This window comes from Rissa tridactyla, chromosome 3, assembly GCF_028500815.1.
Source record: "Rissa tridactyla isolate bRisTri1 chromosome 3, bRisTri1.patW.cur.20221130, whole genome shotgun sequence".
Taxonomy (NCBI): Eukaryota; Metazoa; Chordata; class Aves; order Charadriiformes; family Laridae; genus Rissa; species Rissa tridactyla.
Genome location: NC_071468.1, coordinates 76,142,846 through 76,166,024, shown reverse-complemented (window position 1 = coordinate 76,166,024; position 23,179 = coordinate 76,142,846). Strand labels below are relative to the sequence as shown.

Here is a 23,179-nt window from a genome sequence, read left to right as displayed (position 1 = left end):
TGCCTTCAGAGCTGCGCCTGTGCAAGAACTAACCCGATCATAAGAAAACATAGGGCAGACCTGGCTAAATTCTGCCTGAAACTGCAGTGGTAACATTTCTCTCATTCCTGATTTATTGATATAACATTTGCTTTGGGGCAAGGCTGGTGTGGTCGTGAATGATGTGGTCCTAAGCACAGGCAAAGGGTGGCAGGATAAGAAAGCCCTGCCTAACGCTAAGCCACATGGCCGGCCGCCTTGCAGGCGTGCTAGGAATGACTGAAAAAACATGGACCACAGCAGATCTTTCCCCTGTTATTGCTCCAATTACAGGCCTGATCTTCTCCCAGAAGCTCTGTGGGTTACATGCGTGATCATTTTTTCTGTCCAAAAACCATTGTGAACACAAGCTCTCACCCATTCACCTGGCAGCCATTTTTGGCAGGTGCATTTCTTAGACGTTCCCATCTCCATTGCCTGGAGAAATCACTTTACAGCCTCACCAACTCATCCTTGTTTTGCCTGGATCCACCTCCACAGGTGTGCCAGGTTGTGCCTTTGGTGCCACCAGCCCATACAAGCGTTTCACAGCTTAGAGTTTGTAGAGCTGGTGGCCGACAAAGGGCAACAGCAGACACCGAACCTGTGGACGCCTTACCGTAGGGAGGACAGGGCGCAACTCAAAACACAAGAAGCCAGGCTCAATTCAGTAGTTTGCACGGAGCATTAAGATGCTACCAATATGAGCCCATAAAGTAATTATGAAAACAGGGATCTGAAATCGGTTCTCCCTCTGACACAAACAGCACACGTAGCCCAGTGAAATGGGCGTCTGAGAAGGAAGCGGCCTCGGTTAAACATCCCCAGCCAGAGGACGCAGCTATCGGTTGGGTTTCAGCCTTACCTACCACACAGTTAGTAGCAGTTAGTAAGCAGCATGGTTTTTCCCTCAGAGTACAATTTCCAGACAACTAATTTAGACTCAAAATATCTCTCTCTCTCCTTAGGGTTTGAAGAAGACAGAAACGCAAATTAGAGAGGAACCGTTCAGATTTAGCAAGAATGCTGTAAGCATTTCACCCAACGAAGAGAATAAGCATCAGCCAGTAATTTTAGAATCCCATAAAAGAGGCAAAAGCCACCCAAGCAGACCTCAGAGAAAGACCTCCAAAACGCACATACAGAAATAGGAGATAAAACACCGAAAACAGTCCTCAGGAACTCTTGCCCAGAGCGGTAAGGCTGAGATTAAGGTGGCCAGGCCCAGGAGGGAGAGAAAAGAGCAGCCGGGGCTCCGAGAGCACCCTGGGGAGGGAGCGGTGCAAGCGGGCAGCCCCAGCCGGGGCGTTTCTCACCTTCTGTGAAATGAAGTCCCACTTTGAGCCTCTCCTGCGTGCGTGGGGCATAGCTGGCTGCGGCAGCTGGCAAACGGCTCTGGTGAGAGCAGTAAAAACCGTCATTAAAATTAAAAAAAAAAAAAAAAAAAGAAAGAAGAGTGAGAGCAACAGATACATTTGACAGAAAAATCACATCAGAAGCAGGTTATGGGGAAATGTCTGCAGTGAAATTGCAGCTTCAGGCTAAAGAGACACCTGCTGTGCCCACAGTTAATTAATTGCCACGGCATCAGATGCGGCCAGAAATGCCTCACCCTGGCTATGTGACATTATCGTAACGTTATGAGATGTGCCTTGCCTGTGAAAAAGTTTCACTCTGTGCATCCCTCCAAGCATCTTGCTGGGGAATAAAAACCCTCAAGCTGTCTGGCAGGATAAACGCTTCCAGTTAGCCCGGATCCCACAGTCCCGGGACGGGACTGGGGCAGGTGGAGGTTCAGCTGCCTGTGCCAAGGAGGCTTCAAACCTTCGTCATCTTAAATCAGTGGTCTCAACCCAGGCACAGGAGGAGCTGCTTGTGGGAGATGTTCCCCATGCAAACTGCTCCACACGGTTTTGATAATTTCTGCCACCCCTTCTTTACAAGGTGCATCACACGATGCTGTGATGGATGGCAGGGCTGGGACAGCTGGGAGCTGAGGCAGCATCTCCTCCCAGCTCAGTGCAAGGCTGTGGAAGAGAAATGTGAGTCCCCAGACCAGGCGCTCGGACACAGACCAGCTGCATCCACTTCCCTGCAGGCAGAAGGGAGTTCCCCCTGCCAGACAGTGGCTCCTACCTTCCCTTCATGCTGCTCCCCAGCCTGCCATCAGCGGGGGCTCAGCCCATGCTTCTGTTGGGCGAAGCCTCAGAGCTGTCAGGCTCCATCCCCTCTGTCTTCCCCCTGTCCCACCGAGTCCCTCATCAGTGAACCACAGGGACCCCATTACCCCTGCCTCCATCCTCGCTCATCCCAGTCCCCATCCCGCAAGCCCCACGTCCCCTCTGTCTCTGCTTGGGGGGGGACCAGCTGTTTGCAAGGTCTGGGAAGCCTGTGCCAGCGCTGCCAAGGATGCTTCGTCCCAGTGCAACATCAGGAGCAGCATCAGGCCTGTAGTACCTTCGTCTTCCCCTCTCTCAGCACCAAAGTTTTTTCATGACTTCCATGTTGCTCAGCTCTCTTACCAGGCACCCCTTTTATCCCTTAATTTTAGACAAGAGTCTCCTAGCTCCATTTGTAAAATACTCTCAGGGAGGTATCTATCATGAGAGCAGCTCCCACCCTGAAGCCTCACCACGTGCCAGGGATGCCAACAGCCCCGACTCCGTGGCATTTCAGCATCAGATTTATTATTAATTATCGGTGTCATTATTACACAGCACCTACGAGCCCTGGCTGTCTAGCAAAGCCCCGCACAGAATATTAAAATGCTAATTTCCCTCTGAGATGAGAACTTGCTGGTGTCTCTCTGCTCATTTGTTTGCAAATGTCGTTTTCCTGTCGAGGCTGTATTCCCAGCAGGCACAGCAAGGAAACGCTTGCATAAACAGCCCCTGTTTAAGAAACCATGTATCTCACACATTCGTGCATTATAGCCCTAATCGGGATTACTGTGACACTATAAGGAAACCATTTCATTTTGTCTGATGCATTTGTAAGATCTTATTGTGCCTCCAGAACACCTGGATGCAGCGACAGCTTCACGGTATATGGTGGAGGACGTAATTTTCTTCTGCCAAGCGTGGCTTAGCTGGCTGTAATAAGTTATATTAAGGCACAGCTCATTTTTGTGCCCCTGTGTAAGTCTCCAAATGGCGCGCTGGTGTGTGACTGCTGCAGCTGTCCCGGGTTTTACCCTGGTATCAGGTTCTCGCTTGGAGAGCAGGCGGCAGCACGGCTCTTGGCAGCGACGGCTGTCCTGGGCTAGGATCCAGCAAACGCCGGAGTCGATGGGAGCCCTCGCGCCACTGCCAAAGGGCTCAGGGGCTCTGCTCCCGGGCAGAGACACCCTCTCTGTTAGCACAGGACAGAAACCCCTCTATTTTTAATGACAGCGGTTAATAGGGTACGGTTTTTAATGCTAATGACAGGTAGGCGGAGAGGAGGCTCAGGGAAAGTAGAGTAAAAGGCTCCAACTCTGCAGGAGAAGCAAATCAGTGCTGCTACTCCTTTACCCCCCTGCACTGAGTTTCCTTGGAGAGCTGCGTGTGAGCTGCCAACCCCCTGAGCATCATCTTCCCTTTTCGCTCCTGAAGCATCTCCTGAAAACACTTGAATTCTCTTCTCCTTAGCTGCATGATTTCCAGCAGTTGATGATGCACAGAAATTGTTTCAGGCTATATTTGAAGGTAACTAAACCCAGCATTCGGTTATATCGCAGAGGGAGCGAAAGAATTTGGCACCAACAAATGCAAATACAGCAGTTCAGCTTAAAACAAACAAGCAAATGAAACCAGGACCTCTCCCTGCACGTATTTTTTGTAAGAGCCTGCCATTATTATCCCTCTGCCATTGAGCAAGACTGGTAGTGTTATCTCAAGTTGTGAAATACCCCTAGTGTTCAGAACTATTTCAACAGCTCCGAATCACGGGGGAGACAGAAACACAGCCAGAAAGTCACCGTGAGAGAAAGATGGACAGTTTTTACAGCTTTACAGCAAATGTCACACACATACATATAGCACAGGCCGTCTCATTAAGCAGGGTCTTCCTTCTTTTTACAGTCACAGTACCAATCGCCCTTACAAATACCTGCCTTACATTAAGGCCATGTGTCTGCCTCCAGGTGCAATCGCACGAAGCGATTGCCGTGGGGTTTGCTGCTGCCACATGGGAACTCCACGTGTCTGGCAATAATCCCCTCCCCAGATTAGGGATGCAATCATGTTTGCAAGTGTTCAAAAGTTTATCGCAAAAGAGGCATAGCCAGCACACCTGAGCGAGACAAGAGAGTCAGACTGGGACAATGTGTGGATAAAAAAAAAAATCAAAGTTAAGATGTAGCAAAAAGCATTGCAGTTACTGGCTCCTGTAACTCTCAGGGCCAAAGACGTCACTGTTGCAGCAGCCAGAGTTGAAATCCAAGGACGCCTGTCTCCCAGTACCAGAACTACTCCCCGATTCATTTCTGACCTGCCCACACATAGCTTTAATTCAGAGATGGTTCAAAATTTACAAAAGGGCCAGAGCAGATACACTGCCTGGTTTTGCATGGATGGATGTGCTGGAATGTCCCAAACTTCCAGGAAAACTCGCCAAAATCTGTCTCGCACAACTGCCGCTGCTCGCGACCAGGGTCTGGCACTACTCCAGACTGCCTGGCCACAAAACTCAGCCGAACCTAGTCTTAGTGGGGAAAAAAAGGAAAGGAACAAGAAATAAAAATCAGAACCATGGCCGTAGTGAGCAGTGCCGAGCAGTTTATTCCAGACCAGCTTTTCAAAGAGGGGGAAGAAACTGCAAGCAGAGAAAAGCAAGACTGAGCCAACAGCATGACCAGCAGTGCTTTCTAGGGCAGGGGCTGGTTCTTGCTCTCCTGCTGAAGACCCCCTCGCTGTGCTGCCTGGGGCTGCCCGGTGTCCTGGTTGCCATCGGGGTGCTCTGATGAGCCTCCGCAGCAGAGGAGGTGAGCGTGGCAGCTAAGAAGGGAAGCCCCAGCTGTTGGTGGGGAGCACGGAGCATCCCAGCTATATATATATATATATGTACACTATACCAGTCCTGTGGCACATGGGCAAATCTGCCCACATCTGCCTATTGGTGGTGCTAACGGTGCTTGGCCCAGCAGGCTGGGCTCTTGGGGTGCCTTTGCTCTTGCACATTAACTTAGTCTCCAGTGTTATCTGACAACTCAGACATGAAAAAGCCAAAATACGTGAGCAGTAATCTGGGAAACAGGTTCTCTGTGCAAGCAGCAAGACTCAGGCAAAACAGTGCTTATCTCCCTGGCAGAGATAGGGGGAGGGAGGCACTTGCTGTAAATCACAGCTTCGTTCTTCCTGCACTGGGAACACGTACTGAGCCTCTTTGCCTGGTTGCCTGGGCCCCAGACCACAAGAGCACTCTGGTATGTAGACAGACTTGGGCACTGCTGCCCAGAGGAGCAAAACTCCCAGCCGGCCAGTCTGAGCTCACTCACGCCTGCCCCACCGCACTGCTGAAGTGCCAGGCTGCCCGCTCTCCCCTCGCCCAGACAGACCTCACTGCTCCCCCTGCTCCTGCCAGGCAGCTCAGCAGCTCCTTCCCAGCCTGCGGGAGATCAGCCTTGGCGCTGGTGTTGGTCCCAGCATGGTCCCAGCTGAGGTTCATCCCAGGGGCTGCTTCCCTTCATGGTCTTGCCCCGTTGGCCCCACAGTCAGCGCTCTGCTGTGTGATTGTCTTCATCTCAGCCTCTTCCCGCCCCAGAGGAAAGGCACTGATGACGCCTGCTTTGGCAAGATAGCCCTGGGGCCAGCACAGGTCGGGGCTACAAAGCTCTGCAGCGAACAGTCTGACCCTCAAGTGGTGGTCACTGCGGGCCCTGTTGGACGTGGGCAAATGTTGGACACAGAGGTGAGATGTCGGCATCAGGATGTACGTGGATGCCAGCCAACAGCAGATCTGGCATTTCAGGGCTTTGCTTGGCCAGGGCCACATCCCTCTGCAGCCCAACCAGAGCGATGGGGTTATGGAAACAGGTTGGATTGTAACGCAGCCTTCAGCCTCGCCTGATGGAAGCATCACTCTGATAGGCCCCCAGCCCCAGTCCTACCAGAAAAACGCAGTATTGTCTCTTGCCAGAGCGATACCACCAAACCACCACAGCTTTCCTTTTCCAGCTCCCTCCTGGGCTCCATCCATCCCGTGGGATTTGCCAGCAGATGGCAGGCAACCCCTGGCAGAGGTCTTCGCCAGCCACAGAGGTCCTGGCCAGCAGCGCTTGGCTATTGAGCTCCTCGGTCCCATCCAAACAGCAGAAAGGTGTCCTCCCAGCTCTCCTGCCCCTTCCCAGGTCATCCCCACTGGAGTTCCTGCACCAGACGCAGCACTGAGCCAAAGCACCCAGACGGGCAGCTGCGGTAACACTCTGTGGGGGTTTGCAGCCTGTAAGGAGGTGGACAAAGAAGAGCGGTTGTTCAGCTAAGGCTGCGTGGAGGTGTTTGGTTCCAATACCAGCAGTGCAGAGAAGAGAGTCGCACTCAGCTACCTAACAGACATTTATCCCAGAGAAACACTTTTACAATAAAATTTAGAAGAAAGAAAGAGTAAGCCTCTGGCCCCATGCGGCGTTATCTGTTCAGAGCAACCTTTGATATTGAATTTTTATTTTTTTTTTATATAAGGAGAAAAAGAGGCCCATTATCAAAGACACCGTGTCAACACCAAGGAGCAAAGAGATACTGTACCGCAGACTCCAGATTCGGGGCCCTTGTACCTACTCACCCTGGCTGGGCATTGCCCAGAACACAGGCAAACAAAACCCCACATTTACAAACCCCATCATAACACCATGGAGGCTGCTGGCACAGAGACTTGCCAAGCAGAAAACAGCAACGTCTAGGGACAGACATCTCATTTTCAAGCCTCAAGAAGCTGTTTGCAAAAGCAAAGTCGGACTGCAACAGCTTTGCGCTGAAGCCTCCCAGTGAAACCAGTGACAAGCCTTCTCCGAAAGGCTCTGGGAAAGGAATTGTCTCAGAGCCGCGCGCAAATTGTTTGCGGTTTATGTGACAGAGAGCATTTAGACAAACTCCTGCCCAGAAATGTCAATGTCGACGTTTGTATGTAGCTGTCTATTAAGGGGGGGAAACCCACAAAAAAAAAACCCTAACTGATAACCAGCACCAGCTTCATAAAGAGCAGCTCCTCTGTTGGCAGGGCTGCAAACCCCGGTGCTCCCGGCCCCATGGGGCACCACGGCCGGTGCCGGTGGGACGCCTCTGTCTCCGTGGCCGTTTCGGCTCAGCTGAGCTGCCGCAGCTCTGCAGGCTGTTGGGCTGGGCAACACGGCTGCTCGGCTCTTCCCCCTCCTCCAGCTCGCACATACTCTCACCAGCTGCCAAAGGGCGTCGTGCGTAGCCTGGATGTTATTCATGCCCTGGCACCTGGGATGTGCAGGGCCTTGGGCGCTCACAGCCCTGGGTGTTTCTCACTGCGGCTCTCCCCTCGCAGATGCATGCGTAGCAGCTCAGAGGAGTTAAACATCTCTCCCAGGTTTTGGGTAATCAGTGTGACCAGTGGGGTTTCGCACTCCCATTGGCACTGCCAGCAGCCGGCTGGCGTGAGGCGAGAGCTGCTGACCACAGCATCCACCAGCCTGGCCACCTCCACCCTGTCCGCGCACACACAACAGGCAGGCTGGGGTGCTCCCAGCACAGCTGTAGGGCTGCTCTCCTCTCCAGGCATGACGGGAGCTACAGCACAGCCCTCGAGGGCCACAGGGTGCATGCTACCCCACACCTCTCATCTTCTACACATGTTCCTCCAAGGGCTGCACCGGCTCCTCTGAGCCAGGACAGCCACCCCCCTGCAGCGGAGCCCACTGGGCGCTCCTCCTCCCAGCAGAGCTGGGGTTTGGGACAGTGACAGCTCTACTGTCCCGATGCCTGAACCCGCTGCAGCCCAGCCCTGGGCAGCCCTACACCTCCTTTCCACCGGATGGTCCTACACCTTCAGGCCAGCAGTGGCTCAGAGAGATTCCAGGCCCTCTGGCTACTTCTGGAGCTTTTACCAACCCTCCTGAGAGGGAGGTTTGCACTTGGCGATGAGCAGCTTCACAGAGCAGCTTCTGGTGAACACGGGGATATTGCTGCTATGAGCCACGCCACAAACATCTCTCTTGGCCTGGGTATGCCCCCAAATGAGGTTGCTGCCTCGGAGTTGTGCTCCCCTAAACGCAGCAGCGTGAGACGATAATCCCATCTTCTGACTCCAAATCCTCCCTCCCGAGAGTTTGCTGCCCGACACAGCCCTGCTCACACGTAGCTGGATTTAGTTAGACTCTTTATATTAAACAAGTCAGAACTGACTTATCCCTTTATGCTTCATAATACAACAGGCAAGAAAATTTTAGTCTACGTGTCTCTGGACAGTGGTGGGAACCACGGGTCTGTGATGACCCCACCGCCGCTGAGGTCCAACAGCAGTGACTGCTGCAGGCTCACGCTGCCCAGCTACGCAGCAAGGAGAATAAGCATGCCGGCGTTCCAAGAGACCTGCAGAGGAGTCAAAAAGGGGGTCCTGGCTCCTCGCCAGAGAATCTCATGTTAAAAAAAAGAAGCTGCGAGAAAATCCCGCAGAATGGCACTTGCTCACGGTTCTATCACAGAATCACAGAATCCTTTAAGTTGGAAAAGACCTTTAAGATCATCGAGTCCAACTGTAAACCTAACACTGCCAAGTCCACCAAGCTGAGACAAAGTCAACCTGGCCTGTTCCCACCAGGCTCGTTGGGTCTCGCACGCACGCACGCACACATACACACATGCACACGCACACGTGGCTGTTAAAGCACGTTCTGGTGACAGAGAAATGTGGGGTGATTCAAAAGAAAATAATGGAGCCGCTCCCACCTGCCCATGTGAACGTGAATCATGTGGGCTCAAACTCCAGCCAGATGCAAATCAACAGATCATAAATGAAATATAAAAGAGCACCCCCTGAGGCCTGGCAGCCTCCCCCACCTCTCTCCCCCTCCCAGGATGCCAGTCCCTCTAATGGGTTCTAGAAGGGTTTGTTCACACCCTCCCTAAATAACCCCGTGCTCGTTCCCTGCCAGCACCTGCAAAGGGAAGCAAAAGTGTTCATTTTCAAGGGCTTTCCCGGAAAGGTCCAGCTCTTGCCGTCTTCTTCTGGAGTGGGAAAGTCATTCGAGTCAGTGTAGGTGTTTTGCTGGTAGTCTTCCCCCAAAACAGCTGCCACCTGGGACTTCGGGGCAGGCAGATGGGGGTGCAGAGGGAAGAGGCAAAAAAGGTGATGCTGGCGGGGTGCTAAGGGTCCCTCTCTGCAGAGCACAGGGGGCAGCCAGGCCTCTCCTTGCTGTTTAGAATCACAGAATCATTTTGGTTGGAAGAGACCTTTAGGATCATCAAGTCCAACCATTAACACTAAGTTACCACTAAACCATGTCCCTCAGCAACCACATCTATGCACCTTTTAAATACCTCCAGGGATGGCAACTCAGCCACTTCCCTGGGCAGCCTGTTCCAATGCTTGACAACCCTTTCAGTGAAGAAATTTTTTCTAATATCCAATCTAAACCTCCCCTGGTGCAACTTGAGGCCATTTCCTCTTGTCCTATCGCCTGTTCCTTGGGAAAAGAGACCGACCCCCACCTCACTACAACCTCCTTTTGGATAGTTGTTGAGAGCAATAAGGTCTCCCCTCAGCCCCCTTTTCTCCAGGCTAAAAAACTCCAGCTCCCTCTTGTAGAGAGGTCCCCAATCGACCAACACACCCCGTTCCTTTTCTGGCAGGCAGCTCTCCCGCCACTCTTCCCCAAGCCTGTAGAGCTGCATGGGGTTGCTGTGACCGAAATGCAGGACCCGGCACTTGGCCTTGTTGAACCTCCTATCATTGGCCTCGGCCCTTCGATCAAGCCTGTCCAGATCCCTCTGTCTAAGGCAGCAAGTCATCCTGCAGCCCTGCAACATGTCGCCAGAGAAACCCTTTTTGTTCCAGCCCCTCTGCTGCCTCCCCTCCCTCCCTCGGCAGGATGAGGTTACCGGCCCAGCAGATGATTTACGGAGGCAGCAGCTTCCTGCTGGTGGAGGGCTTGCATGAACCATGCCTCATCTAATCCAGAGGGGCCAGCAGGAGCTCCGGACAAGCACGACATTTGCAGATTTTCTTTCGCCTGTCACGGTCAAGGAATCCGAGTTTCCATCAGCCCTTTTTGTTGGACTTGCAGGTCAATGAGATGTGTGTTCTCCAAGCAGAAGATCCAGCTTCGTGGCAGATGATGTCTGCCATGCTGCTGAACTGGCTGGCTCTCTCCCATGTAGGATTTTTCTTTTCTTTCTAGCTTCCTCAGTAATCTCCCACAAGGTGCATGGTGCTTCCATCCACAACGGTATAACGTGTAAGAAAGTTTGAAGACAACAATCCCAAGAGGGCTCAGGCCGTGCTCTGAAATATGTGCTGTAACATCAGATGTTCTGCTGGACAAACAGCAGAGCTGTCAGACATTTTTTAATGCATCTACCATAAGCCAGAAAATGGTATCCTCAGGTGCAGGCTGCCAGGCATCTGGAGAAGAGAGGGTCTGTGTAGGACTGGGCAAAGCTGAGCCACAATATGAAGAGGAGCATTTTAGCCAAAGCTTATGGCAGCCCTAGCAGATGAGAACAGAGTGGGGAAGAAGAGATTGGAGAGGATCAGACCTCCCTCAAATCCACCCAAAGCCGTTGAACTGCCAGTTACCATGTGACCCTCCTGCAGGACAGACCTTAAACACAGCAAAGCGAGGTCTGGATCTGGGGCACTGCAGAGAAGCAGAAGGACATGCTTCAAAACGCTTCCAAAAGCCCTACCCTCACCCACACCCAGGACTCGTCAGACCCTCCAAGAAATGTCAGGGCCTAAAACATGTTGGAAGACGGGTACCGCAGACCCACTCCATAGAGGCACACGGCCACGGAGCTGCGGCAACTCAGTGCATCATCTTTACGCACTCAGGAGCGAGCTGGGTCCTCACGTGGCACCTTCCACCTCTGCCTCTCCTGCCCGGAGGCCCTCGGGAGCGGCGTGCGTGGGGAGGAGAGGCGGTGTGCAACATGCCCGTCGCTGCGCCGGCTGGCACCTCACTTCTGGCTCCAGGCTTTTCCACACTTTCAGCTGCTTGTGCTCTAATTTTCAAGGGTGGGAATTGCAATCGGGATCCAGGGGGTCCAGAGAGTTTGCCTGATTTTGTAAAGTGTCCGAGAAAGCAGACCCCCACCACCGGAGCCTCTCTGTCCCAGACAGGAGAGCAGCGCAGCAGCAGCGATACCCTCTCCCTGCCCGCCCCAGGCGCTTCTGGCACCTTTCCGAGACGCCCACTGCCTGCAACGTGTGCTGACAGCTTGTGTGAGGTGGCCCCATTGCTCCTGGGGGACGGATAATCTCCCTTCCCATCTCCACACGCGGGTCTCACAGTTGGAGCTGCCTGGTGATGGCACCTTGCATCCACCACCGCACCTGCCACCCAAGAGGGGACCTCTCCTGCTGACCTCACCACTTCCAGGGGACCAACTCACTCGATAGTTTGCAAACATCCACAGTAGCAAATCACCACACCAGCCGGGTGCCGTGGCCCGTGCAGGGGCTGAGAAACCTGCCCACGGCACACATCACCTGCTCTGGCAGGAGGGATGGGACTGGCTGGGAGGAGGTGGGTCTGGGCCAGCAAAGTGCGTTCCCCACCAGCAGCTGTGGGAGAGCTGCGTTCCTGATCCTGCTACGCGGTGGGGATGTCTGTCCCCGAGCATCCTAAGCTGCAGTACATGGTTTAAACCTGAAACCTTCTCTATGAATGCTCAGCACGGTTATATTTAGTATGCGTAGCTATTCCGGCTACACAGGGTATCCTGTTTTCTCACTGCATTTTTGGGAAATGAATGAATCCTCAGCTCCACGTTTGGATGTGTGCGTGAGAGGAGCAAGGCAGAGGAAACTTGCCTAGTCTTTTTTTTTTTTTTTTTTTTTTTTTTAAATTTAAGAGGCAACAGATGACTGACAATGTCAACGTGGTTTTATTAGCCATGCTGGCCTAAATAAACTTAGGACACAACCTAATAGTTTAAATGAGCACACTGCTGGAGTTCACCTGTCTGGCAAGATCCTGAAATGCAAAAGTGTGTTTTGTTTTGACATCCACATGTAGCACATCCAGACACCATCCCTGATCCCCCAGAAGTAGGGATCCTTCCCACTCCCTTCCCCCACCCCCTCCCAACATACCATGTCACATGCACCGGGGTCTTCGTCCATATGAGGGCAAGACTGATTACTACTACGGTGCTCTTTTTGATTTCATTTTCAAAGCAGCATATAGACTACCCAGAGTCACAGACAAGTGAATTGCTGGTCTCCCCACAGTCACACTCAAAACATCACGAAGGAGCTAGGTGGAATACAAACGGATTACCTCAGCTCTGATACACGAGAAGGCGCAGCGATAACGCAGTCTTGGAATAGCACAACCACTGTGTATTAATAAAAGCATGACGCACTACAACTGATGTATGAGTTTGGCACGTTAGGTGGGAAAGAACACGCCTGCTTCTGATCTAGCTGGCAGGTCGTTTCTTACGTCCTCCAGCACACACCATCCACTGACAAGTATTTTATAAGATTTACATTAACAAGCCACGGTTGAGCATTTCTCCACAGACAATATATGTAAATGTTATCATGCAAGATTGAGTTCTCGGAGATGAAAGCGTACAGCCACTGTGCAAACAAGAGACACGTCACAATCTCAGATGACTCAAATACACTTAAACAGCTCTAATATCACTCTGGATGATAACAGAAGTTACTTCATTCCTGCTTCCCAGAACCAACCATCTCAAAGTCACAGGGGACTTCCCACTTTCATCCAGCAGCAGCACGATGTAGAAGCAACTCTTGATAATCCCCATTGGGACATACCCACCGGGGCATGTTGGTAGATGTCCCCATTGTTTCTTAAGTGGGCAGGGATTTATTTCTATGCTTGTGGGATACTGCAAGCTACATGAAACTTTTAAGCATTTAAACAAAAGCTCCATTATTACCAGGAGGAATATTCTGAAACCATAAACCATTCACATTTTCATGCATTTATGGGTGGGTGAGACCAAAGTCTGTAAACTTCTTGACATGATTGAGTCAGTCTGCTTGCTATGCGCAGGGAATTTTGTGATGGTGACTCACTCCTGTCAACTTCGCCAGATATACCTTCAACAGTTGCGATGCTATACTTGCGAGATAAACGTTTCTCTTTCAAACTCACACGTTTCCCAAGAGCCGCAGTTACTACACAACGCCATGATATGATCTGCCTGCTTGAATCTCCTCTGCTGCAGCGAAAGGAGGACACCAGCAAGGGAGGAGCCTGATGTCCTTTGGTTCCTCTTTATTAGCAAGTTAATGTTCTGAGTTTTACTGCCAAACCCACATTATTGGAAACTGTCCTTCTTTCTTCTGTACCACTGCAAGAACGAGTCATACAACTAAAATAGGTTGAAAACAGAAAATCAGAATTACAATTTCGCAAACTACTCATTCTACATTATATTAGATAATGGCAAGACCAGCAACAGACGCTTTTGAACTGTACGGCCTAGCAATAACAATATGATCTGACAATTTACAACCATCTCGTAGCACTAGCTGTCAAACTGGAGGACTACAGGAGCCTTTTGGGGTGAGACTTTAAGCCTTTCATTTTGCAGTTCTCTGGCTCACCTTTCAGCCAAGGAACTACGTTTTCTTCAAAAGCTGATTGCTTTTCCACAGACCTGCGTGACCTAAGCTTATAGGTTAAAGTTCAGTGTCCGCTTGTATAAATTGTCTGCAAGACTCCGAATTGACAACCGTGCCCCTGCGCAGGTCAGGCGTGCAGAGTTAGAGGTCATCTTTCCAGAGCACGGCTGCGCCACCACGCCCAGATAAGGGTAGAAAGTATTTTTAACAACGTAAATGTTAAAAACACACATTTAAATGTATTTAAAAGGTCATCATTTTCTGGAGAACTTTAGACAAAGGCTGCACACCTCTACTCCTTGTTTTTTTTTCCTTTTTTCCCCTGTAACATCCCAAGGAATCCCTGCTTGTGGATGTAGGGAAGAATCTTACCAATGTAGGTTCAAATTCAGGCTGTGGAAAAGAAGTCTGAGCCATACGTCATTTACCAGGACCTGGGCCATAATTAAAGCTTCACCTGTGGATGACAGGTATGAAGAATTCCTTTCTTCAGTGCTTTGCATATTGGGTTTTTTATTACTTAAGGCACACAATTACTCTTGTAGGATGAAGACTGCATAAAAGGCATTAGTGCTGGCTACCACGTCACACCCAAGACTCAGTAACAAATATCTGATTTTTTTTGTCCCTTATTTTTAAAAGTAATTTTTAAAAAAATAATGCAGATTCTCCTTTAGTAATTTATTTATGACATTTAGCAATAACATAAGCAAAGCAAAACTCCACCCTGACAATGGAATGGGGCAAAGGTACCCTTTCTGCAATGACTTCAAACACCAGTCGGAGATTTCACATAACTTCTCACTAAACTTCATCAAAAGGCGTCTTAGCTACAGGAATGTATTGCTGAATATTTCGTTCAGCCGTGTGTTCAACGCATGCAATGTACACGTAAAAGTTACATACTCTCAAGTTCTCTGTCCTCTTCCAGATACTTCGAAGAACAAAATACAAAATAATGACAAAAGTGGCCCGTTACAGTCCATACAACACACTTACCAGTACGCTGGTATACAAAGCTAGAAAAACTGATCCTACAGCAGTGTTCCAAGGCAAGCATGTTATATAAAAATTATTAAGTAGGTTGGCATTGCTTTCAGGCTTCAAATAATAATAATCATTATTTTGCTAAACAGCTACTCTGGATTATCTTGGATATCTGTTCCATAACAGCTGCGGTACTCCCACAGCAATTTCAGCAGCTCAGCTATGACTGTACACACATCTTTCATAACCTTGGTGGTGGTTTTAATCTACCTCAAACAATTATTGTTCTAATAAATATTTCCTGCAAACAAAAAAAAAAATCAGTGTAGTAATCATGCAATAATATTTTTCTACATTGCTATAAAAATACCAAAATAAACCAAAGCTTCTGGTTTTTTTCTGTGATCTTAAACAAGGGCATGAAGTTCTGCAGAACATAAAAAAAAAAAAGCAGTACCTACCTGTTAAAAAAACATTACAGGTAAACCATTGTTAACCTTCGCTGGCTATTGGAACAATGCTTGCTCAAGTTCCATGTTTAGCCAGATCAAATTGATACTGGGCACTAATACGATGCTTTTTATGTTCAAACAGCACATGGAAATTACACCTCACACTACTATTGCCTATTGCCCAGTAGTAAAACCCCATGATATTACAGTGATTATTATTTGCCTTAGAGAGTACCTGTAAGCGGCAGTCATGAAGCTACTCTATCAGGACAAAACGACTGTTCCTGTCTCAGGGAGCTTACAAGGGGTGTACAGGGAGGTGACAGATAGACTGCAGGGTGTAACAAAACGCTGGGACAATTTACATTAACACAACAGGTACAACTCATAGCACACCAGTAGCTTAAAATATTAAAACTTCTGTAGACATCCAACCTAAAGGGTTTTAAAGTGGGATGCAGAAGACACCCAAGAGGGAATTTTTCAGAAAATCACGCATCGGGTCTTCAGGAACAATGGGCAATTGGAAACACAGCATAAAAATGCTTATTTGGAAATCTGAAATGGGGGGTGTAGAGGTAGACCTGGTGGGACGATCAGACCAGGAGATAACTTAGGTAATATCTCAATTCGAGTAAGAGGGATTTGGGTAACAGCAGGGTTTGGCAGTGATGTGCAAGCGAGGAGAGCAGCTTTACATCTAATGCAACAGAGATGGCAGAGCCAGGGCAGTAGCGCAAAGCAAGAAGCAACAAGTCAAAGCAAGAGACTACTAAACAACTCACTCTGCAACTTTCTGAATGGATGTGGCTAGACACATCTAAGTGTCTAGCTGTCAAGGACAGAAAAAGAGATGACACCATAATTCAGATCAATATGATGAGGCTGGATTTGACTGTAAATTGCATGACCAGGTAGGAAAACAGTGAGAGATGCTGTAGAACAACAAAGATCGGGACAGAACCAACATAGGAGGTCTTAAGGACAACAAACACGACAGCAGAAGCAGAAAAGAGCTACAGAGCTGGGGATGCTCAGCTGTGTTGAGGCTGAAGCAACAGCTCTTTACCCATGGGGTGTCAGAGATGCAGACTAAGCTTCTTGGCAAAAGGCTACTTACTTCTATTCTCACCCTCGTGCAAAAGGCACATCAGAAACCCAAGCCTTTCTGAACCTGACTGGTAGTGCAAGTAAATCCCAACCATTCTCATGCATGCAACCGTTATGGAGAAGACAGGTGGGATTTTTGGAAGACGTTAGCTACCCCTCTGTGAAACAACGGTTAGATGGAACACAAACACACAGAGTAGCAAAGTGCACAAAACCCCACTTTGAAAACCCACCAATGTGCACTAACTTGGGCTTTCCATGGTGTCACCTGAAATACTCAAAATCCCCCGAGGTCCAGCAGGAGGAAGAAGCAAGAGGGCATTCAGCTTTAGAATGCAGTAAAACCAGCTTTTTTTTTTTTTTTTTTCCCCTCAGAAGACACGTCTATAGGACTGTCACGCAAGTAATAATGAATCTCAACAAGTGGCATCAGCGTGGCACGCCAGAACGCTTTTGAGAAGAGGGCAAAACCTAAGAGAACCATTCCATCGATTCCGTTTTCCATAAGGCTTCATTCTATTTTGATAGACACATACCCATGAATATCCTCGTGGGCCTTTTAAAAGCTGTAATTTCAGCTCTGAGGTTTCGCAAGCTTTGGTTTGTGTGGCGTATGATATCATAAACATCCTGAACATAATTACAACTGCAATTTTGCGGGCTATATTTTCCCTCTTGGTAGCCCAAAGCCAATGTTTACAAAAACTTTTCAGCACGCTTATTTGATTTGAACTTTTTATTATTATTACAAATGTATATTATTTTATTAAAAAAATTCACACTGAAGCAAAGTCAATTCCATTTCATTACAACCAAGAATATAAAATAAATGCAATGAACTCATAGTTTAGTTTTAACAGTCATTTCAAGAGTGACATCGGGACAACTTAAAAGCAGTAAACTCTCAACTCTAGAATGAGAAATGAGTATTTTGCTTTGTGGTTTTGCTAGCCCATTGGCACGGGCACTGCTGAATGTGGCCACCACGGATCTAGAGCTGCAAAAATTTTGTGGCAGCATGAGGCGCATACACAATAATTTCTAATGAAAACTACAAAAATGAAAAGATGCGTGCATGAAATTATTAGAAAAAAAAAATAACTGAATAGAGACAGGCACACTTCCACAAATAGTAAACGTGGGAAAATACAACTAGAACAATTCGAAAAGGTACTACCTTACATATATAAAAAGTTCTTTAAATTGCTGTTAAAAAGGACATGTTCTGTCCAGATTTTGTGTAATACTTTTTAGTGTCTACACAAGACAAATTTTTAAAAAAATTAAATAGTATTAATTTACTACTAAATATTTAGGAGATAACAGTGCATTAAGGACTTTTTTTTTTCATATAGTCATAGACATCGCTCCTGTCTGGCGACATTTTTAGAAGATTACGTATGGCCTTATGTACAATACATTTATTTAATCCTAAAACAATTCTCTGCTTAATGGTGTTAAAGTACCATTCCTGAAGATTATGAAGGGGAACTAAGCTTATTATGTTTATATAAAATATTATACATATTTGAACACTTCTAGCTTCCCACCACCCCTCCCCGCTACGAATGCTCTTCCCTCCCCCTCCCCAGATACAGTGTCACAGATACAGTGCAGGACTCGCAGCTTTCCCTATATTTTTCCTTCATTGTGCAGTTTGTGCTACATAAACTTCACCAACGCGGACCAGGCTGCTCATCCTGTTCATTCCCCACGCGTTTGTTTCCTCTGAGCCAGGATGGGAAAAGCCGTACGCGGGGGCCACGACCACCACCAGGCGACCGGGATGGAGAAGACAGCTCTGCTGGGGTCACCTGCCTCTCGCCACCGCTGTCAAACACTTTGGTGGGGACGTAAAGGTTACAGGCAGAGACAGAGCTATGAGAACTACTGAAACTGCACAGGCAAAAAATAACATAAAAATGACATGGTCCTGGCTTCCCACGACACACTGCACGATTCACTTCTGAAAGCGGAGCGTTTTCAACCTGAGGGGATGACCCCTGGAAAACAAGGCTTCTTCCACTGTGACTGCCACCCACCCCAGAAACACGTATCAAGCTCCCAAGAAAAGGCGAATTATTTCACCACCAGGAAGGAAGTAGATGAGTGTGCACGGCCTACATTTTGCAGCACATTTTGCAGCAAACACTTTTGGCTTTTATTCACTCTCCTCCCAGTTGTGAGTTTGAAGGCAATGGAGGGAGTCAGCTCGGCTTCAGGTGCGCACGCGAAAGCTAGAGAGAAGCGGCGTGTGGTCGTCTATCGGACCTACCCAAGGCAGAAAGGCCAGTTCAGCTCAGAGAGAGGTTGCGGCAGTCGCTCTAGAAGCTGGAAGCTCACTCAATTAAAACACCTTACATTGCTGTGAAGTTTCACACTCTACATACAGATTAATCTACACCATGATTTTGCCTTATTGGCACAAGAGCCCACCTTAATTAACCGTACAGTAACACGTCTCCTCGCCACCTCCTGACGCTGTGTGAATTTTGATGATCAGCTGCAGGTCACAGTAAGGAGAAGAAATGTTAGATAACTAGAGTGGAAAAGACAAAAGGATTTTGACAGAACAGAAGGGTGAAAAGAACAGGAGGGGACAAAAATTACTCCGCCAAAGGTTAATTTCCAGAAATGTGACATTCAAGTCACAAAAACATAAAATAAATGTTACTTTATGGCATCGGCCAAATATCCGTCAATTCAAAGGTACCTCATCCTAACATCAGTAAGAGGCGAGACATTCCAGTTATGGAAAGAACGTAACCCCAGACTCTTTGCAATAAAATAAATGAACAATTGAAATCTGTTCTTTCAAACAGGCTACTAGGGTACAGATAATATGTAGCATTTCAAGGGCTACATACTGCAAGTATCCTTTGGGAGATTATTTTTCCCCAGAAACAATTTCTTCCTTCAAATTGCTTCATTTAATTTTCACCACCTTCTTACCCGTTTGATGACAAACGTAAGTTTTAGTTGCTTTTACAGAGAAGCTGGGCGTTGTCAAAACCACATGATGGTAGATATGGCCAAAGCAAGCCAACTGCTCACAAAAGGTACAAAACCAACACGTGTTTGAGGAGGAAGGGAACACTAAAGGTGACCGGGAGATCAAATCCAGTAGAAACATGTATGCACCTAGCTGCGATGAAAAGTGTTCTCCTCAGAGCAAACGGATTTACTCATCTTTGCTAGATCTGCTCACAACTTCAGTGTGAATATGTGCCGGGTATATACAATTTTTTTGTATGGACGCAGGACGGAAAAGAACACACTGTGGTATAGAAGCCTGTAACATTAACCATTTACGTATGAACTCTCCTCACTTCACCCCCTCCTCTACACCAGTTGTAGAAGCTGCTTCATTGCTGGTAGCTTTCTAAATGCATTTTCCAGGTTTCCTGCAACAAGACCCAGCCTTACTTCTGACGGCTGAAGGAAAAACGAGGCTGTCCCAAATTACATGCTGTGTCTCTCCGAGTAACTGTGGTTGCAGAAGTTGGACAATGATCCTCTGATTACGCTTCTGAACTCTTGCTTATTTACTGGGGATTCTCTGCCAGCTACCCATCCACTTACAGTCCTTAGGCACAATCAAAACATGTTTGCTCTAGGGAAAAAGAAACATTTCAGTGCAATCAAGCGCATCTGGTGTAACTAATCTGGGTTAATCACAGCAATGTGAGGGACACAGAATATGCATTATAAACATGAAAAAGGAACGATTTTCAACATGCTTTTCAAACTGCACAATAATTTCTCTTCGTTATTAATTCTAACATAAAACGATTAAATGCATTTGTTTTCGCAAATCTTAGTATTTCTGTCACCTTTATGTTTAGAAAATTGACTCAGGAATGTGAAAGAAAGCTACATTTATAGAACTCTCACATACGTTAATCAGCTGCTTAACAGAAAAACAAGCCCATCGTCCACATTCCTACTGAGACTTGAGGGCAGTAAATACATTTTCCTGACTATTTTGGTGTCCAGCCTGGGAAGACATTCCATTCTTCTGTTCCAACAGATCCTGAAAGCATCTCCTTTTTATGTGACTGTCCTGGTTTCATTTAAAATAATGCTTAATTTAAAACTAGTCAGAGCATGATCACTGTGATTTCAAGAATTCAATGTGAATGAGTTAAGAAATATCAGCAATCTTCTGTTTGACGTTCAGTCCGGTAGCATGAAGCATATTTGTCGCTGCAGAGGCTTGGGTGGGTTTTTTTCTTTTTTCCTTTTCCTTTTTTTTATTTTATTTTATTTTTTTAGTTTTTTTATTTTTAAGACCTCGCCTGAAAACTAGACTAATAAAAACAGAATAGTAAAATACTCTGGAACAGTAAAATTTTGCTGTTCTTGACATCCATGAGCAAAACAGTAATATCCTGTGAAAATAACATAGTGCTTTAAAAAGGTGCAATATACCTGTATAGCTAAACTGGTTTGCCTAGTATAAAACTAACTATATACAAGCTTGAAAGCCTGGGAGTTCAAGATTTTAAAACTTTAAAATCCCATCAAAGAGATTGAAAAGACAGATTTATGGCAATCACTACAGCATAAGGAAGGTGCACCAGGAATCCTTCAAAATTCCAAAGGTTAAAGAAGTTAAGTGCTGGGTTCAGATCAGAAGGGTTCATTAGAGTAACCACAATGGAGCACATGCAAGGGGCAGGGAGGAAGGAAAACTTCACGAGAATCTCCTTTATGGCAATAAAGGGACGGGGGGGCGGGGAGGGGAGGGAAGTCTTCAGTGAGTGAAGTTTTCCTTTTGTCATGGTGAATTTTAATTCTGCATCATAGTTTGTATTTTTGGTTCTTCTCATCGTTATGAACTTCATATTGCTGGAGTCTTCTGGCTTTTAGTCCATTCCTTTCTGAGTGCAGTCCGTTAGCGCTCTCAGTACCTGTGAGACTGATGAGACTGGTGATACTGGGAGCTCTGCTGAGACGACGTGGAATAGCCCATTGTACTCTGGGACTGAGAAGATCCCTGAATGTTGCTTTGGTAACTCAGGCGTGAGCTGGAGTGCTGCAGGAAAAGAGAGTGGGATCAGGGGAATGAAAACAAGCCTGCTGTTAGGACTACGCAGCTCAGGAAAATTCTAACCTCTCAGAGGCTCATTAAAATATGACTGTCGGAGAAGGGGACTAAACGGTGTTACTGTTTAAGGTCCCATAAAACAAGTAATCAACATGATCTGCAGTCAGCCTTAAGACAGCACACAAAATACACAAGGTCACCAGCAGACACCTAGAATTACAGCATGTACACACCCATTTTTTTGAAGGAAAAATACACAAGACTCAAGAGAGAGCAGACTTCGTTTCAAAATTCAGCTTTTTCTTAAACTTATGCCTATCATTATTGCAAGCACTAGTAATGCAAAAACAAACTGCTAAGCCACAAACGCCCTTTTCAAGATCGGTAACAGTAAAGGTTACAGAGAAACTATTCTGTTCCTGGGAAAGAGACAACTATGACCTAAGAGTTATTCAACATATCGAAATGAAAAAACGTCCAGTAGGATCAAATAATACAATTTTAGGTTAGTCTTTGAACCTGCTGCCTTACCTACTGGAAGCAAGGACAACTGCTTAAAGATGTGCACGTATATGTGCAATAACTTAACGTTCATTTTCCAAAATGTTTTTTTTTCCCCTCCACTGTTTGGGATGTTCCCTCAGTGGACCCCAATCTCAGCAAGCCAAATTCATGAATTTGCTGAATTCGCCCTTTTGTTACCATATCCATCGCCTGTCCAGAATTAATAATGAGCTGCAAAATCATCCAAGCTGCAAAATCACTTTGCATGAAAAGTACTGCTCAACGGATAGGAGACTCTCCAGAAAGGTAAAATCCACCCCAATCCACAAGAAAGGAGCATCTACACAAAATCCCCAAACTATTTGCTGTCAGCAAACAGTTTGTTTCCAGCCAAGTTAAGTTCAGGGTCAGGCATCCATTCAACAGAGTTTTCTGTTCACTGTCTAGTGGATGGTTCTACCTGGCTACGTCCAAAGGTCATCAGCAAGACTGTGGTCAACAGCAATCATATAGGAAAAGTGTTAAGAACCTACACTCTGATTAAATAACAGGATTATGAGTTACGGAAAGCCCCTGGAGAAGTCTGAGTTCTGAATGGAAGTCCCACGGAGACAGTGGGTCTGTAAGAATAACAACATCCTCCACAGACCAAGCATCTGCTCAGTGAAGGCAGCGTGCTGATCGGTGGTCTCATCTAACCATCAGATCCCAACCAGGAGAGTTGGGAAAGCCTCCTGACAGCTTTTCAGCTGGATTATGAACAGCAGGAACCTACAGGTCAGGCAGTGTAAAACACTTCTGCCCTTTGTTTCTGTACATTGCTTATACCTTTATTTTTACATAAATTGCAAAACATACTAAACCCTAAAAATATCACATTACTTTTTCTGCGTTATGTCCAATGTAGGAATATGAAGGGTGCTTTCAAGGTGAAGCACAGTGAGGCTAGAGAGAGAGATAACAGTCCAATCTTGCAGATCCCTGTGTCTCAATATAATATCAATATAACTAATAGTTGTGCAGAGTAACTTCACTTGTTTGTAAGGGTCAGTTCGGGAAATAACAGAGACTGGCTTTGGAAGAGATGTCTCCCAACAACACGTACGCTGTTAATAAGCAGATGATTCTTGGCCTGCATGGTTATATGCTAATAGAGTGTCACAAAATTCTGGAAGCTTTTGCAACTTCAACAACAAAGAATTGTGATAATTGCTATGACTTTATAGGAACTCGTTCTGGATGAAAAGCACCGGTTTATCATGCCAAGCAAAAAACTCAAGGTCACCTAAGGAAT

General features: G+C 47.2%; 1 protein-coding gene across 8 annotated transcripts in view; it reads right to left on the bottom strand.

The window, feature by feature from the left end:
* Positions 1 to 17,049: 17,049 nt before the first annotated feature.
* The window catches only part of CDK19 (cyclin dependent kinase 19), a 133,889-nt gene continuing 127,759 nt past the window's right edge, over positions 17,050 to 23,179 (bottom strand). For all 8 annotated transcript variants that reach the window (XM_054195490.1, XM_054195485.1, XM_054195488.1 and 5 more), the window contains one exon: positions 17,050 to 21,369. In XM_054195490.1, the coding sequence (XP_054051465.1) occupies positions 21,238 to 21,369 (132 nt within the window). In that variant the 3' untranslated portion in view covers positions 17,050 to 21,237. The remainder of the gene's footprint in view (positions 21,370 to 23,179) is intronic.